The 16,937-nt window shown below is 40.2% G+C and overlaps 2 protein-coding genes across 2 annotated transcripts; both read right to left on the bottom strand.

Moving 5' to 3' along the window:
* Nucleotides 1-5,319: 5,319 nt before the first annotated feature.
* On the bottom strand, nucleotides 5,320-6,613 carry LOC130723564 (uncharacterized). The gene is made up of 2 exons (XM_057574672.1): nucleotides 5,725-6,613; nucleotides 5,320-5,617 (listed from the first exon to the last, which is right to left on the bottom strand). The coding sequence occupies exons 1-2, from the start codon at nucleotides 6,611-6,613 to the stop codon at nucleotides 5,589-5,591; spliced, it is 918 nt and encodes a 305-aa protein (XP_057430655.1). The 3' UTR covers nucleotides 5,320-5,588.
* An 8,105-nt stretch (nucleotides 6,614-14,718) lies between these two features.
* LOC130723547 (uncharacterized) lies at nucleotides 14,719-16,264 on the bottom strand. The gene is made up of 2 exons (XM_057574650.1): nucleotides 15,106-16,264; nucleotides 14,719-14,851 (listed from the first exon to the last, which is right to left on the bottom strand). The coding sequence occupies exons 1-2, from the start codon at nucleotides 16,262-16,264 to the stop codon at nucleotides 14,826-14,828; spliced, it is 1,185 nt and encodes a 394-aa protein (XP_057430633.1). The 3' UTR covers nucleotides 14,719-14,825.
* Nucleotides 16,265-16,937: the final 673 nt, after the last annotated feature.

Genomic DNA, 16,937 nt, shown 5'->3' with positions numbered 1-16,937 from the left:
TTTACCAATTGTATCCTTCATTTATTGTTGGTTACTTGAAAAGTTTGGATTAATAAGAGAGATAAAGAGTATAATAGGAAGTTACATAGTAATTTTAATAAAATAAGAACATTAATTGCTTAAAGTGTCAGTTAAATAGGAACGAAGGGAGTACAAGTTATTTGATGGTATTAAAAACTTATTGCTTAATTTTTTTTTACAAATTGACTGAATTATTTTTCATATTATTAAATGAAAAAATCATAATTTTTTAAAATTATTCAATGTTAATTAATAAATATTAATCATTAAATTTGAGTAATATTAATTATTTATACAAAGAGAACTCTAATACTATTTACTAAAATGTTTTTTTTTAATCATTGAAATGTCTCAACACAATTCTTATATTTTATTTTATAATAAAAATATTTTAATATTTATGTATTAATTTAAACTATATTTAATTTTATATCTATTCTTAAAAATATTGTAAGTAAATCCGTGCAGCGTACGGGTATTATATCTAATATATTCTATTACAAAAATGTAACAATTATTTCTTGAATTTAACTACTCATAACTCATAATTGATTTAAAATCAAGCATTCAATCAGTGGACTATATTATTAGGAATCAGAAAAGGCTAAAGGTGGGCTGACATGGAGGGTGTGATCTAGTGAAATGATAATAAATTACTGATTGTCATTCTCAACGGGAAAGAATTTTGCTATTGAATTGAACGGACATCATACACAACAAATACAAAGCTGACCAGTCTGAGGTAAAAGCTACAAGATTAAAGACCATTCTTTTTCATTGAACTCTGTTCAAGAACACATTAAAAATCTAATAATAATATGCACATGATGGACTCAATAGTCAATAACGACATTTCCTCTGGTACAACAAGCAAAAAAAAAAAAATCCTGGTTTAAATATAGGAGTGACATGTACCACTAGGAAAATTACACTTGGATTATTTATTAATTATATAATGGACTTCTCGAAACTCTAGATCAACCCTTTAGATTTATTGTAGTTATAAACTAACCCCATAACCTTTTATTTTTCAAATTCAATCCTTAGATTAGGTGAAAAAATTGGATGTTGGTCTATGGTTTTAGGGTTCTATCTGTTCTTCTGATTTGGCTGCCTCACCTTCTGGGTTCGAATTGACCTCACGGTTCCCTTCGCCTATGGTTTTCCAATTGTGATCAATTCGCCTCACCTTCTGTGCGCAATTTAATGAATCTGCATCGTGTTCGTGGATCAAAGACGTCGTGAGCCGCCGGGTTGAACGACGATATCATCTTCTTCGGGGGGGATTTATTTCCGCAGTCTGCATCGTCGGCACGACGGTGAGGACGAATGAGTCACCCACTGGTGTGGTGGCCATTGGCAGTGGTGGTGTTGTTGATGAGATGGGAAGAGAAATTCTCGTGCGAGGAAAAGGGGGAAAAACTGAAAACCCTTGTGCAGAAAATTCTTTATGCCAATAAATATCAAATTTACCAAAATTCATACATGAATCAGGCATGGGTGGCTCTGATACCACTTGTAGGTTTCTAACAAATAAGGATTTGTTCCTAACCACATGCTTTTCTACCCATATAGAAAATAGGAGCATAATCCTAAACCACACTTTCTTAACCCATACCCGAAAAACATGATGAAGATCTAGAGCGGAAGCGTACCTGAATGAGCCATGGGAATCGCTGAAGGATCTGGGGTTGTGATCTTCCAATTGTAGATCACCCTTAGGGTTTCCTGATGTTCTTCTCTGATGGGGATGAGGAGAAGCTTTTCACGTTGTTGTGTTGTGTCTACAATTGGGGACCATAACCCTATAAGTAACTGCATCAGTTACAATTTTGTTTTCAATATTTCTAATTTGGCCCCCTCATCAAATTAGAATATTGCCTTATGGTATCCGCACAATACCTTTTCATAACACATATGCCCTTAGCCATAAGATCAATATTAAATAGACCACTTTAGTTTTGGCTAATTAAATAATGGCCCTAACACAATTAAAAGTTACATTTGTGACCCAAAATTCTAACAATCTCCCACTGGTCACATATGTAACTCTACACATGTGTTAGACTTTATGAGCTCAAAAATGCCATTATATACCTTAAGCATATCCAAATAATCTCGTCAATTAGCCATGCCAGTACATAGAACCAAAGTGATTTTCGTTATATCAATCATAACTAAACCCATCAATGATTACTAGTACTGACATAACTAAATGACATAGATTCATTATGAAATGTGCAACATGAAAATCACAAGAAGGTGGCCTGTACTTGTCAATTTTCAACTGGTCCTACTTTACTTTAGTGAGATCATTCAATAACCTTATTGTACAAAGCATAAATAACAGAATATCAAACTTTATAATTAACAAAAAAAAAAATATCCAAATACTAGAGTATGCATGCATAATACCAAACATAGAACACAAAATTTATATATGAGTCACTCCCACTAAACTAAGCATTCCTCACACTGCAAAACACCCATGTGAGCAGCGTGCTCATGAAAGACCTTAGGCGGAAGACCTTTTGTAAGAGGATCCGCTATCATGGAGTTTGTCCCTATGTGTTCTATAGAAATCTGTCCACTTTGTACCCTTTCCTTAACAACTAGGAACTTGATGTCAATATGTTTTGACTTGGTCGAGCTCCTATTATTGTTGGAAAATAAGACGGCTGATTTATTGTCACAGTATAACTTAAGCGGTCTTTCAATTCCTTCCACAATTCGCAGCCCAGTGACAAGATTCCTCAGCCAAATCCCATGGTTAGATGCCTCAAAACATGCTACAAATTCTGCTGCCATGGTGGATGAAGCTATGAGAGTTTGCTTGGCACTACGCCAAGAAACTGCACCACCAGCCAACATGTAGATATAGCCTGAAGTGGATCTCTTACTATCTTGGCATCCAGCAAAATCAGAGTCAGAATATCCAATGATCTCCAATTGGTTTGACCTCCTATATGTGAGCATATAATCTTTTGTTCTCTGTAAATACCTCATAACCCTTTTGGCTGCTTTCCAATGATCCATTCCTGGATTGCTCAAATATCTGCCTAACATCCCAACTATGAACGCTATATCTGGACGCGTACAAACTTGGGCATACATAAGACTCCCTACAGCTGATGCATAAGGAATCTTTTACATTTCCTGAATTTCTAAGTTTCCTTTTGGGCATTGACTGAGACTAAATTTGTCTCCCTTAGCAACTGGAGTATCCCCTGATGTACAATTCTGCATGCCAAACCTTTTAAGTACCTTTTCGATATAGCTCCTTTGTGACAATCCCAGAATACGAATCCGTCTCCTGAATTCCTAATACAAAGGAAGCGTCACCAAGATCTTTCATTTCAAATTTTCTTGATAGAAATCTCTTGGTTTCGTGCAACATGCCTATATCATTAGTGGCAAGCAGTATGTCATCAACATACAAAACCAGGAAAATATATTTGCTCCCACTGAATTTGTGATACACACAATCTTCAACAACATTCACCTCAAAACCGAATGAGAGAATTACTTCATGAAATTTGTGGTACCACTGACGAGATGCCTGCTTTAGTCCATAAATGGATTTTGTCAATTTGCAAACCGTATTCTTTGGGTCTCCTGACACAAAGTTTTCTGGTTGCACCATATAGATTGTCTCATCAATGTTTCCATTGAGAAACGCTGTCTTGACATCCATTTGATGGAGTTCCAAATCATAATGTGCAACAAGAGCCATGATTGTCCTAAAAGAGTCTTTCGATGAAACCGGAGAGAAAGTCTCTTTAAAGTCAATCCCTTCCTTTTGAGTATAACCCTTAGCCACAAGACGAGCCTTATACCTCTCCACATTACCATTAGAATCCCGCTTGGTCTTAAATATCCATTTGCAACCAATGGGTTTCACACCTTCCGGTAATGGGACAAGTTCCCAAACCTTATTGTCTTGCATGGACTTATACTCTTCCTTCATTGCTTCAATCCACTTTTCAGAGTTGGAATCCTGCATGGCTTGCTGGAAGTTGATTGGATCAGCTTCCATCATACCATTATTTTCCTCATGTTCTTGGAGAAAGACTATGTAATCATCTGGAATAACATTTCTCTTTTCTCTAGTGGATCTCCGCAAAGGTATTGGTTCTTGTAACACTTGTTCTTGAGGATCTTGAGTTTATTCTTCATGAACCACCATATCATCTTGAGTAGGAGGAGATTCAACAACAATGTCTTGTAGAGGTTCCGTACTTGCTTCATCAGAAGCAACTGCATGAATCAGTTTTGGAATTGTTACCGACTCTTCCTCTAAAGCAAAGTCCCTAATCTTGTTCTCCCCTCCAAACTCAATTTCCTCAAAGAACATGGCTGTTCCCGTCTCAAAAATTGTCTTTAATTTGGGATCATAAAATTTATAGCCCCTGGATCTTTCAGAATAACCAATAAAGTAGCTGCTCACTGTTCGGGATTCCAATTTCTTTTCATTTGGCCTATAAGGCCTTGCCTCAGCTGGACATCCCCATACATGAAAATGTTTCAAACTAGGCTTTCGCCCAGTCCAAAGCTCATAAGGTGTTTTGGCAGCTGCTTTAGTTGGCACTCTATTTAGAATGTAAGCTGCAGTCTTTAGTGCCTCTCCCCAGAGTGACTCTGGCAAAGTAGAATGACAAATCATACTCCTTACCATATCCTTAAGAGTCCGGTTTCGTCTTTCAGCCACACCATTCATGCTAGGTGACCCTGGCATGGTGTATTGTGGGACGATTCCACATTCCTCTAGGTATTTGGCAAAAGGCCCTGGACGTTGTTCACCTGAACCATCATATCTACCGTAATATTCACCACCACGGTCAGATTTGATACTCTTAATTCTTTTGTTGAGTTGGTTCTCAACTTCAGCCTTAAATGATTTGAACACATCCAGTGATTGAGACTTTTCATGTGTAAGAAATAAGTATGCATATCTCGAATAATCATCTATGAATGATATAAAATATTGTTGACCATTCCAAGAAGGTGTTGGAAATGGTCCACAAATATCCGTATGTATCAATTCCAAGACGCCTGTAGCTCTATATGCACCAAATTTCTTTGTTTTGGTATGTTTACCTTTAACGCATTCAACACAAACATCAAAGTTTGTGAAGTCAATGGAATCCAAAATTCCATCTGACACTAGCCGCTCAACTCTATTTTTAGAGATGTGACCTAGGCGCTTGTGCCATAATGCTCATGAATTGTTATTATCAATTTTACGCTTAGTACCACGTGATTCCACATTCAGGGATTCACTCTAGGTGGCTACAGTGCTCAGCAAATACAGATTATCATATCCAATAAGTGAACCGGTTCCAACAATATTTGAATTAAAAGACAACTCGGCTTTACTGTTTCCAAATGAACATGAATAACCTGATTTGTCCAAATTAGAAACTGAAATTAAATTTCGTCTAAATGACGGTACCACAAAAGTGTCTTTCAAATCCAAATAAAATCCAGTACACAATAATAATCTAAAATGCCCTATAGCTTCCACCTCCACCGTCTTGTCATCTCCAACATAGATGTATCTTTCAACATCATTTGGCTTCCGGTAGCTTAGGCAACCCTGCATTGAAACACTGATGTTAGTAGTTGCACCAGAGTCTAACCACCAAGTGTTTCTAGGTACTGAAGCTAAATTGACCTCAGAACAGACCAAAGCAAAAAATGTACCTTTCCTTGCACGCCAAGCGTGATATTTAGTACATTTCTTTTTCATATGCCCAGACACATTGCAAAAGTAACAGGTATCATCCTCTTTCTGTTTCTTTTGTGCTGGAGCATCAGCAGCTTCATTCTTGGGCTCAACAATTTTCTTTCTTTTGGCCTTGTCTTTAGAGGTGCTAACAAAATGAGCACTTTCTTTCCTTTCTTGCTTCAACCTTTCCTCTTCTTGCACACAAAATGAAATGAGCTCGTTAAGAGACCATTTCTCCTTTTGACAATTATAAGATATCTTAAACTGACTGAATTGTGCAGGGAGAGAAAGCAATACTAAATGAATGAGCAAGTCATCCGACAGCTCAAGCTTTAGCGCCTTAAGTTTTGAAGCAATATTTGACATGCCCATAATGTATTCCCTTATATTTCCTTTGCCCTGATATTTCATGGAAATCAAGTTCTGAAGAAGAGTACTTGTTTCCCCCTTATCGCTTTTTGCAAAGCGTTTTTCAATTTCAGCAAGGAAATCTTTGACACCTTTTATCTCTTCCGAGATAGTACCCCTAAAGACCTCAGAAATGCCGCACTTAATGATCGTAAGACTCATGCGATTGGAGCGATCCCACTTCTCATAATCTTTCCTCTGTTCAGAGGTACTAGATTCCGTAGGAGAAGCGGGTTTCTCCACCCTTAGTGCAAGGTCAAGATCCATGCAGCCAAGAACAATTTCCATGTTCTCTTTCCAGTCCTTAATATTTGTTCCATCAAGGACCGGAACCGAATTCAGATTAGCAGATATCGAACCAATAGTTGCTGAAAATAGAACAAAAACAAATGCTATAAATATACTCACATTAATAAAAATTGAATCATTAATATGTCCAAAAATGGCATAACCCATCTCAAGATACCTAGTGCACCATCAATATCATGTCTTTTGACAGTAATACTAATTGCTAGTGGTACTCTTGTTGTAATGATCAAACATTGATAATAAATCATGTCAAATAACAAACCCTTCTTTGGATTGATTTATCATTCACATGTAAACCCTTAAAATTATCACATGTTTATCATCACAGGTGTGTATGAAATCCGGCCAAGCATTAACTTTTCCTTTGGGGTCCATTAATACTCGCATGGATAAACATACACACGCACAAACTTTTAATATTTCTCATGAGCAATTTCCATAAAAAGAGGTCACTTTTGTGACTTTCTTATTTTAATTGACTCATTTAAAATATTAAATAATTGTATAAAAATACAAACCATAGCCAAAATTTGAACACACTGATAATTTTACTTTTCTTTAATTTAGCCTAAAATTCATTCTTAACAAAAGAATGATGGCTTGTATTCAAGTGAAAAGTCTGAATGTGCTTGATTCCAAACCAGCAAGTATATATTCCAAAACTTATATGTCTTCCAAACAAAGTTTTGGATTCATAACCAAAACTAAATGTGTATATATATAATCCATATTATTCAAGTTATACATGTTGAAACCAAGACATCATATATAATACGTGAAATCAAAATAGCATATATACAATCTCCGTCGCTGTACATGTGAAACCAAAATCAACCGATTCTCATAATACCAACAATCACGCATAATAACACAATTAAAAGATGAAATCTTTTAACCGATGGCAAAAGACATGAAATTCAAAACCAATAACACATAATTGAAACCCTAATTTTAAGAATTACCAAAATTCATACATGAATCAGGCATGGGTGGCTCTGATACCACTTGTAGGTTTCTAACAAATAAGGATTTGTTCCTAACCACATGCTTTTCTACCCATATAGAAAATAGGAGCATAATCCTAAACCACACTTTCTTAACCCATACCCGAAAAACATGATGAAGATCTAGAGCGGAAGCGTACCTGAATGAGCCATGGGAATCGCTGAAGGATCTGGGGTTGTGATCTTCCAATTGTAGATCACCCTTAGGGTTTCCTGATGTTCTTCTCTGATGGGGATGAGGAGAAGCTTTTCACGTTGTTGTGTTGTGTCTACAATTGGGGACCATAACCCTATAAGTAACTGCATCAGTTACAATTCTGTTTTCAATATTTCTAATTTGGCCCCCTCATCAAATTAGAATATTGCCTTATGGTATCCGCACAATACCTTTTCATAACACATATGCCCTTAGCCATAAGATCAATATTAAATAGACCACTTTAGTTTTGGCTAATTAAATAATGGCCCTAACACAATTAAAAGTTACATTTATGACCCAAAATTCTAACAATTGGTAGTTGTAAAAAGAACAATCCCATTTCCCAAAATGCACAAGGGATGAAAATTAGGAAAGTATCCAGAAATATATAAACTCATGTAAGGAATCGTCGTGAATTTAGTCCAAGATCTCTTGACTCCATACTCTTTCATCAACCAAAAAACTAAACAACTTTTGGAATCGTTCAACACGATTTGACACATATAAAGGTAGTTATTTAAGACATGCAGCTCGATAAGCCAAGTCTTGTCACCTTCCAATTAAGGAGATAGCGAAACTTCACCATAAGTCTCTTTTTCCACATCAAAGGAAATAATCACCTATACTGGCCAGCCAATGCAAATTACCACTCACAAATGACGGATCATGCATAACCCAACTACGACGACACGGGGGATCCTGAATCGTTGTCCAATCATTTTCACCAAAGGTATAGAGTCTGAACTCTGAACTTGGTTTTACACCCAATATACCCAGATGCGAGCACCTTGTACTTGTTGTTCACTTTATCGTAGCCAAAAAGAGCACGGGTCGGGATGGTAGTATTAGAAAAAGCAGGGGTGATATCTTGGATTTCAATTTGGTACAAGGGTTCCACAGTCTAAAACAATCATTACGATCATGCAAGCATATCAGTCCATTGAGTGAACCTATAGAACTATGCCCAGACTCCATCTCGAAGGTAAGTTTTTCAGTAAGGGTTGGTGGGTTTTCAAAAAATGAATGCAGAGAATATGCTACCAACTTGCTCGAATTGTTCGAATAATCATTAACTACGGCGGCCAAAGGTGACATCAATTAAACATGTTGTGAAGAATGTATATAATTAATTGATGTTATTAATTTAATTAATTGATGTTATTAATAATGTATATGATTATTTTTTTTTTGAATTAAATGAATTCACCGTATATGATTAATTTTTTTTGAAAGTAACATCAATTAATTAAATTAATATAATAAATTTGATTTTCTGAAATCTCTTTTTTTAACCAAAGGTGTTGATAACAATGACTAATCTCCCCGCTGCAAACATCTAGCCACAAAATACGCTAAATTCTCATGCGTGAAAATCGAACTTCTAACTTCATTGTCAAGGGATGAAATAAGCTAACTACTATGCTACATATTCTGATTAGATTTATGTTTGGATGAGTGTGAGTATATAAATCTATATTTTCTCAATTCTAAAATTTTATTCTCAAGAATTTTGAGGAATAAAATATTATTTTATAACGCAAAATAAATTATCATAATTCCTTCACAACTTAACAAATTTTTGTGATTTTATTTTTATCATTTACATTTTTATGAAATTTCTTTTTTTTTTGTTCTTTTTTTTAGGATCTTTTCTTTTTTATTAAAATAAATGAGTTGCACAATAAAAACTTGAGTACTTTCAAATTAGACAAAATTGTTTTTAAACGTCATTTTTTTTTTCCACATGTAACAGTGTGGCCATGGCGGTGCTATGGTGGACATGGCGCTGGAGGAATGCAACATGTTTAATGAGGAAGCTTGGCCGCTGTGCTATGTGTTGAGGCATGTTTTACTCGATGTTACTATGTAGCAGCGAGGTACTTTGGATGCTCCATTGCAGAACCCGCATGCACAACGCGAGCCTCAGCCACGACCCGATTCACTCCGCGTTTACGTTGACGGTAGTTGGAACTTGCAAACGACGCAAATGGGCTGTGGTGTGGTTGTGATGGACATCAGCGGATGCAGGGTATCAGGAGCGTCGTTGAGTCATGGCACAGGTTCAACTTTTTTGGCAGAGGTTCTTGCTTTGGAGCTTGGTCTCACTCATTGTTGGGAGCTGGGTATTCGGAGCATAGTTTGCTACACGAACTGTCCAAATGTGGTGAGTGTTTTTCAGTCTGAGATGGATGCTGGCTACTTCTGGCCGGGCTAGAGAGGAGATAGCAAGGGTGAGGACATTGCTACAGTTGGAATGACAAGTTGTGATCGCACTGGTCTCTCGAGATAAGAACACGACATCAGACATGTTGGCTTGACAAGCGACGAGAGATGGCACTCCACGGCGAGTTTAGAGCCAACCACCCTCGACCTTGATGCCTTTTGCAAGATGCTCTAGTTTAGTTTTGCTGTTTTGTTTATTCCCTTATGTAACAAAAAAGGCTAAAAAGCACTTTTGACCCCTGATGTTTCAAGTTTTTGCAAATTATGCCCCTACTCTATTTTTGTCGATGTTTCTACCCCTCATGTTTTCAAACAGTGCACCGTCTACCCCTCCGTCACTCGGACACGTTAAAAAACTAACGGAATGAGCTGATTTGGCTTTTTTTTATATTATTTGGATCTGTCACATGGAAATTACAAGTGAAATTGGAAAAATTGGGCATGGGAGATTCAAACTCAAGACCTGTAAGTAGCAAAACATGCATTTAAGCAGTTCAGTTACATACATAATTGATATATACATCAAGCAAATTTAATTGATATCATTTCCTTGATCATCATCAACTTCATATACTCCTCTTCATCTCTCAAATCCACTCAGGAACCTCTCCTGAGAAAGCCTGAGTGACGGAGGGGTAGACGGTGCACTGTTTGAAAACATGAGGGGTAGAAACGTCGACAAAAATAGAATAGGGGCATAATTTGCACAAACTTGAAACATCAGGGGCCAAAAGTGCTTTTTAGCCAACAAAAAAATATTGTTTTTTGTTTTCCGAGGAAGGAAAAAAAAATTGTTTTAAACAAAAAGAGGTATCTAATTTAGTTAATTCTCGAAACTTTTTCTTTGAATTCCTTTTGAATTTTCTATCTTATTTATTATGCCATCCAATGAGTTTAATTTGAATTCATATTCAATTCAATCCTCGGTTACAAAAACAGTTGAGGTGTACCACAGGTTTCTTCTTTTCTTTTCTTCACATGAATTCTAAAATCAACATGCCCTATTAAGAACTTCGAACTACAACCAGATGCAGTAATCTAGTCACAAAGAGTCTGCATGAACTACAGGAATGTCATCTTGGCATTCATGTCACTATAGGCTCTGTCTCTGGTTGGGAATAGTTCTTGCAATAAGGGTGATTTAAGTTGAAGAAGGCCTTCTAGATTTTCACACAAGATTCACTTACGCAGCAAAATAAAAATCAAGCTAGAGGGGGAAAAAGTAAGGGCTGTGTACAGAGGATACACAACACTTCTTATCCCATTAATGTCTGCATCAATATATGAACCTTTTTGGTAAGACAGGATAATAAAGAAGATGAAAAAATAATGAAAGGTGAAGTAGAAAATCATTATTCATTTTGAAAAGGTAGTTAAGGGCTCTAATATATTGTCATCAACCAAATTGATAGTTACTGGGAAATTAATGACTTTTATTATTGAGTAACCAAGAAAAGAAAGACAAAGGACTTATGTATACAATTTCTTTTTTTACCAAAATCACATACAATCAATGGGGAAATAGAGAAGACCATAGGTTAGACTAGACATGTGCAAAACCACATATACAATAAATGGTGATACGTAGAAGGCAATGATGTTAAATGAACAAACTAAATCCAACTCATACAAAGACTTCTAGCTAACTTTTTGGAACAATATGGTAGATGTAGAGATGATGTGATGGAGAACTAAATGCTTAAAGCACATCCTAGCAAAAGGAAAGAAAGATAAAGTGAAGTTAAAGCAAAATTTATCTTCACTTACCTAAAAGATAGAGTAGTGGAGAACAAGTGCGAGGTTGGGTATAAAGTCCAACTTAAATATAATTTCATCCGAGTAAACGAATCAAAAAATAAAGAAAAGAGATCCAACCAAAAATTTAAAATAAGATGAAAAATGCATTGGAGTATAGGAGAATATAATAAATTTAAACCCCACTGAGCTCGATATATCCAATTTTAAAGAAAGCTAATGTAAGAAAGGAAGAATATGGAAATAATTTGGTGCTTTTCTCATTGATAGTAATTTAATATATATACAAAAGTGAATAGGTTAAAGTCAAACTAATGCCTAATATGACTAGCATGATTACAGCATAATTACAGGAAGAATAGTCATAACATTCCTATTCTATCACACCCCCGCAGTCGAAGCGGGAGGTTCGCCAACGCTGAGACTGGATCGAAAATCATCAAAGAGAACTCGAGGGAGGCCTTTGGTGAAGATGTCCGCAATCTGGTGACGAGAGGGAACATGAAGAACACGCGCCTGACCACGGGCGACCTTCTCTCGAACAAAGTGAATGTCCATCTCAATATGTTTAGTGCGCTGATGCTGGACTGGATTACCGGATAGGTAGATAGCACTGACATTGTCACAGTACACCAAAGTAGCCTGAGAAAGAGGGAAGTGAAGCTCCAAAAGCAGGTTACGTAGCCAACACGATTCAGAAACCACATTAGCAACGCCCCGGTACTCAGCCTCAGCACTGGACCGGGAAAGAGTGGGTTGTCTCTTGGAGGACCAGGAGATGAGGTTGTCACCCAGAAACACACAGTAGCCAGAAGTAGACCGACGTGTGTCGGGACATCCACCCCAATCAGCATCGGTGTAGGAAATAAGCTTCTCGATAGGAGAAGGATAAAGATGCAATCCAAACTGTAAGGTGCCCTGAACATAACGCAGGATGCGCTTCAGTGCAAGCATATGCTCTGTGCGGGGGGCATGCATGTGAAGGCAAACCTGCTGAACGGCATAAGAGATGTCTGGACGAGTGAATGTGAGATACTGCAAGGCACCAGCAAGACTCCGATATAAAGTAGGATCATCACACGGAGTACCAGCAGAAGTACTGAGTTTCTGCTTGGTATCAACTGGAGTGGCAGAAGGATGGCACGAGGCCATACCAGCGCGAGCAATGATGTCACGTGCATAGGTACTCTGACTGAGAAAAAGTCCACCTGCATGTCTGGTGACGGCAATTCCCAGAAAATAGCTCAACGGTCCCAGATCCTTCATAGCAAACTCGGAGGCGAGAAGAGCCATGATAGATTTGCGAAGGTCATGAGAGGAGCTGATGAGGATGATATCATCAACATAAAGCAGGAGGTAAGCCATGTCAGAGCCTCGTCTGTAAATGAAAAGGGAGTGATCAGAGGTGCTGTGCTGAAAACCAATGGTAGAGACATAGTCTGCAAAACGCTGGTACCATGCCCGAGGCGCTTGCTTCAACCCATAAAGAGATTTCCGCAAGCGGCATACATAGTTAGGATGATTGGGGTCACGGAAACCCAAGGGCTGATGCATGTAGACCGTCTCATGCAGATCACCATGAAGGAAGGCATTCTGAACATCTAACTGGTGAATGGGCCAAGACCTGGAAAGGGCAATGGTGAGAACTGTGCGAATGGTCGCCGGTTTCACCAGAGGACTGAAAGTCTCATCAGAATCCACACCTGCAATCTGTGACCTGCCATCACCTACAAGACGAGCTTTGTAACGCTCAAAACAACCATTAGCTTTCGTCTTATGACGAAAAATCCACATGCAGCGAATAATATTGACATCACAAGGTCGAGGAACCAAATCTCAAGTATTATTTCTAATGAGAGCATCAAATTCAGACTGCATGGCGGATTTCCAATTAGGGTCTGAAAGAGCTAGCTTAGGATTTTTGGGAAGAGGTGAGATGGTGGGATCATCAATGGTAACAGAAAGGTTAAAGAGGTTTCTGGGTTTGTAGATACCACACATACTGCGAGTGGCCATGGTGCGAATAGGAGGGACAGGCTGAGGTGGGGATTGAGGTGGAGAAGATGAGGGGGAGGAATCGGAAGGAGAGGACGAGGAGGCCGTGGATGTGGGTGGGGTAGCCGTGGCTGAAGGGGCTACAGGTGTAGGCTGAAGGTCTGGTGAAGGAGTTTGATTAGTCCAACGGTGGATAACAGAGGGATGAATATCATCCGAGAGCCACTCATAGGTAGAGGAAGGTGTGGGAGTCAGGTTAGCAAAGGGAAACTGAGTCTCATCAAAAATGACATGTCGGGAAATAATGACCTTTCTGTGCGACAAATCAAAACACTTATAACCTCTGTGATGAAGGGGGTACCCTAAGAAGACACACAGGGTGGAACGCGGTTGTAATTTGTTAATGGTAGTGGATGGAACCAATGGATAACAAAGACAACCAAAGACGCGAAGATGTGTGTAAGATGGGTCACGACGATATAGAAGTTGAGTGGGAGAGAGATTGGACAGATTTTTGCGAGGAATAATGTTGAGTAGATAGGTAGCCATTTGAAGAGCATGATGCCAAAAGGACGGAGGAACAGACGCATGAGCGAGAAGAGTGCGAATCATGTTGTTAATAGTGCGTATTTTGCGTTCCGCCTTGCCATTTTGAGATGATGTATGTGGGCAGGAGAAACGGAAAATAAGACCATTAGCAGCACAATAATCATGAAAAGATTTGTTATCAAATTCCCGCCCATTATCACATTGAAGACATTTTATAGTTTGGGAAAAATGCGTGCGGATTTGATTTGACAGAGAGGTGAACATTTCAAAAACCTGAGATTTATTACTTAACGGAAACGTCCACAAGAAATCCGTGAAATCATCCAAGAATAAAACATAAAATCGATGACCAGCGGACGATAAAACAGGAGAAGTCCATAGATCACTGTGTAAAATGTCAAAAGGCATCACAGTAACATTAGTAGAAGAAACAAATGGCAACCTAACATGTTTGCCAAACACACAAGCCTCACAAACTGGACTAGAGTGCAAATGCTCATAACTAATGAACTTATTACTACGTAGAGACTGCAAGGCAGAAGAACTGGGATGACCAAGACGACTGTGCCAGAGACTCTGAGCTAGACCAGCAAACGGAAAAGACGGAGTGACTGGGTATAGGTCGCCAGGACTATTACATCTCATGAGTGGAATCCCCGTCTGAAAATCAATAACCGAAAAACCATATGGGTCAAAACAAACAGAAACATTGTTATCAGTAGTGAGTTGTCGCACAGAAATTAAGTTTTTAACAATTTGTGGTGTGTGCAAGACATGGGAAAGGGACAAAGGCTTGGTTTTATAAGAGGTAGGTAGGGTGGTGTGGCCAGAACCCTGAATTGGAATACCCTGTCCGCTACCAACATACAGTTTCTGATTAAGATGACTCAAATTAGAATAAGACGTGAGATTACCTGGTGATGCTGCTACATGAGATGATGCTCCAGTGTCCATGTACCAGGTGCTATCTGGAGGAGCAAGCGTCATGGTGTGCATGGCAGTGGCAAGATCAGTGGGCACGGAGGAGGCCGAAGCAGCATAAGCCTGAGGACGCGGGCCCAGAATGCCAGGTTGCCGAGGAGGAGCAGAAGGACGAGTCCACTGAGAAGTAGGATATGGGCACGGAGGCATGGCCCATGGAGGTGGAGCCCATCCCCAATGCTGGTAGGGGAAGTACTGTTGCTGAGGAGGCATCGGAGGAGAGGAGCCCTGAGAGGTGCCACTGCGGGATCCTCCACCGTTTCCACGACTCCCACCACGACCCTTAGAGTTGTGGGATCGTGAACGGTTGGAGGCCCGGCGATCAGAACTCTGAGAAGAGGCATCAGAAGAACGCGGCTGAGTAGCAACATAGGCAGCATGAGACTCAGTGGGTTTCATCTTAGCCATACTGGCTTCCTCTAAGGTGAGCATGGAGCGAGCCTGATGAAAGGAGGGGAGCGGATTGCTCTGACGGATCAAAGTAGCAATACCCCTGTATGCATCGGTGAGGCCGGAGATGAGCTGCAGAACCAGACGGTGATTGTTCACAGGAGCACCGACATCACGAAGCTGGTCAGAAAGCGTCTTCAGACGCTGGCAGTAGGCAGCGACGGTCGGGAATGCCTCCATGCGAACAGTAGAGAACTCCTGCTCGAGGGTGACTGCACGAGCGTTCTGATTGTCCTGAAACAGATCCGCTAGATGCGTCCAAGCAGTGAAGGCAGTGGAGCCAGGCTCCATGATGGTAGTCATCAGGTCAACAGAGATGGTGGAATAAATCCACTGAAGGACCGTAGCATCCAAAGTGGCCCACTGCTCATAGGCAGGATCAGTCACTGGTGGAGGTGGTTTGTCCGCAGTAGGGACAATGTGATGCAAAACTCGGTGAGAACGAGCATGAATGCGGAACAGCTCCGCCCAGGTGCCATAGCGGTCAGTCTTCACGTCAAGAATAATAGGAATGTTATTCCTAATATTCGAAACGGCTAGGGCCGGGTGAAAATCTGATTTGGCCGGCGGGGCCGGAGGAGGAGTTGCGGAGGTAACCACCGGAGGAGTGGAGGAAGCATCGATGGAAGTGGAATCAGCCATGAGAATCAGCAGAAAAAATTAATAAGAATGTTTTTTTTTTTTTTTAACTGCTGAAGATGAACCGGGCGGTCTGGCCAAACCGGGCTGAGCGAACCGGTTCGGTCTGGTTCGCTGGAAACAGATCCGGGTCGGGTCGTGAGGGGTGTTTGGACCCGGGTCTGCGTTCAAGTGAAATGCAGATCTGGGTGTGTGTGCTGGCGGCGCGAGAGGCTAGCGACCAGGGGCGGCGGCGGCTGCGGGCAAGGGTGGCGGTCGTCGGTGCGAGGGGCAGGGACGGCGCGGCTGTAGGAGGCGGCGGCGCTGGTATCCTGCGAGGGAGGAACAACTCGCGAAGAGGACGACGGCGCTGGAAACTTGCAGAGGCAGCGGCGACGGAGAAGGAAGGAGGGAGAAAACGCGAAGGCAGTGGGCCGGTCGCGTGGAGAAGGGAAGAATTGGGACGTGCGGCGGAGGCAGTGGGCCAAGCGCGCGCGAGGGAAGAATGAGGGTGAGAGGCACAACGGCGGCGGTGGTGCTTGGAGAGGAAAGCACAGTGGCGGCTAGTGCAGAGGACAGCGGCGGCGGTGCGGAGAGCACGGCGACGGCTGCAGCGGAAGAGTTAGGGTAGGATCTTTAGGAAGCTGATACCATGTAAGAAAGGAAGAATATGGAAATAATTTGGTGCCTTTCTCAT

This window comes from Lotus japonicus, chromosome 1 (genome assembly GCF_012489685.1).
Source record: "Lotus japonicus ecotype B-129 chromosome 1, LjGifu_v1.2".
Taxonomy (NCBI): Eukaryota; Viridiplantae; Streptophyta; class Magnoliopsida; order Fabales; family Fabaceae; genus Lotus; species Lotus japonicus.
Note: the sequence above shows the minus strand (reverse complement) of the source record. Positions and strands in the feature narration are given on the sequence as shown.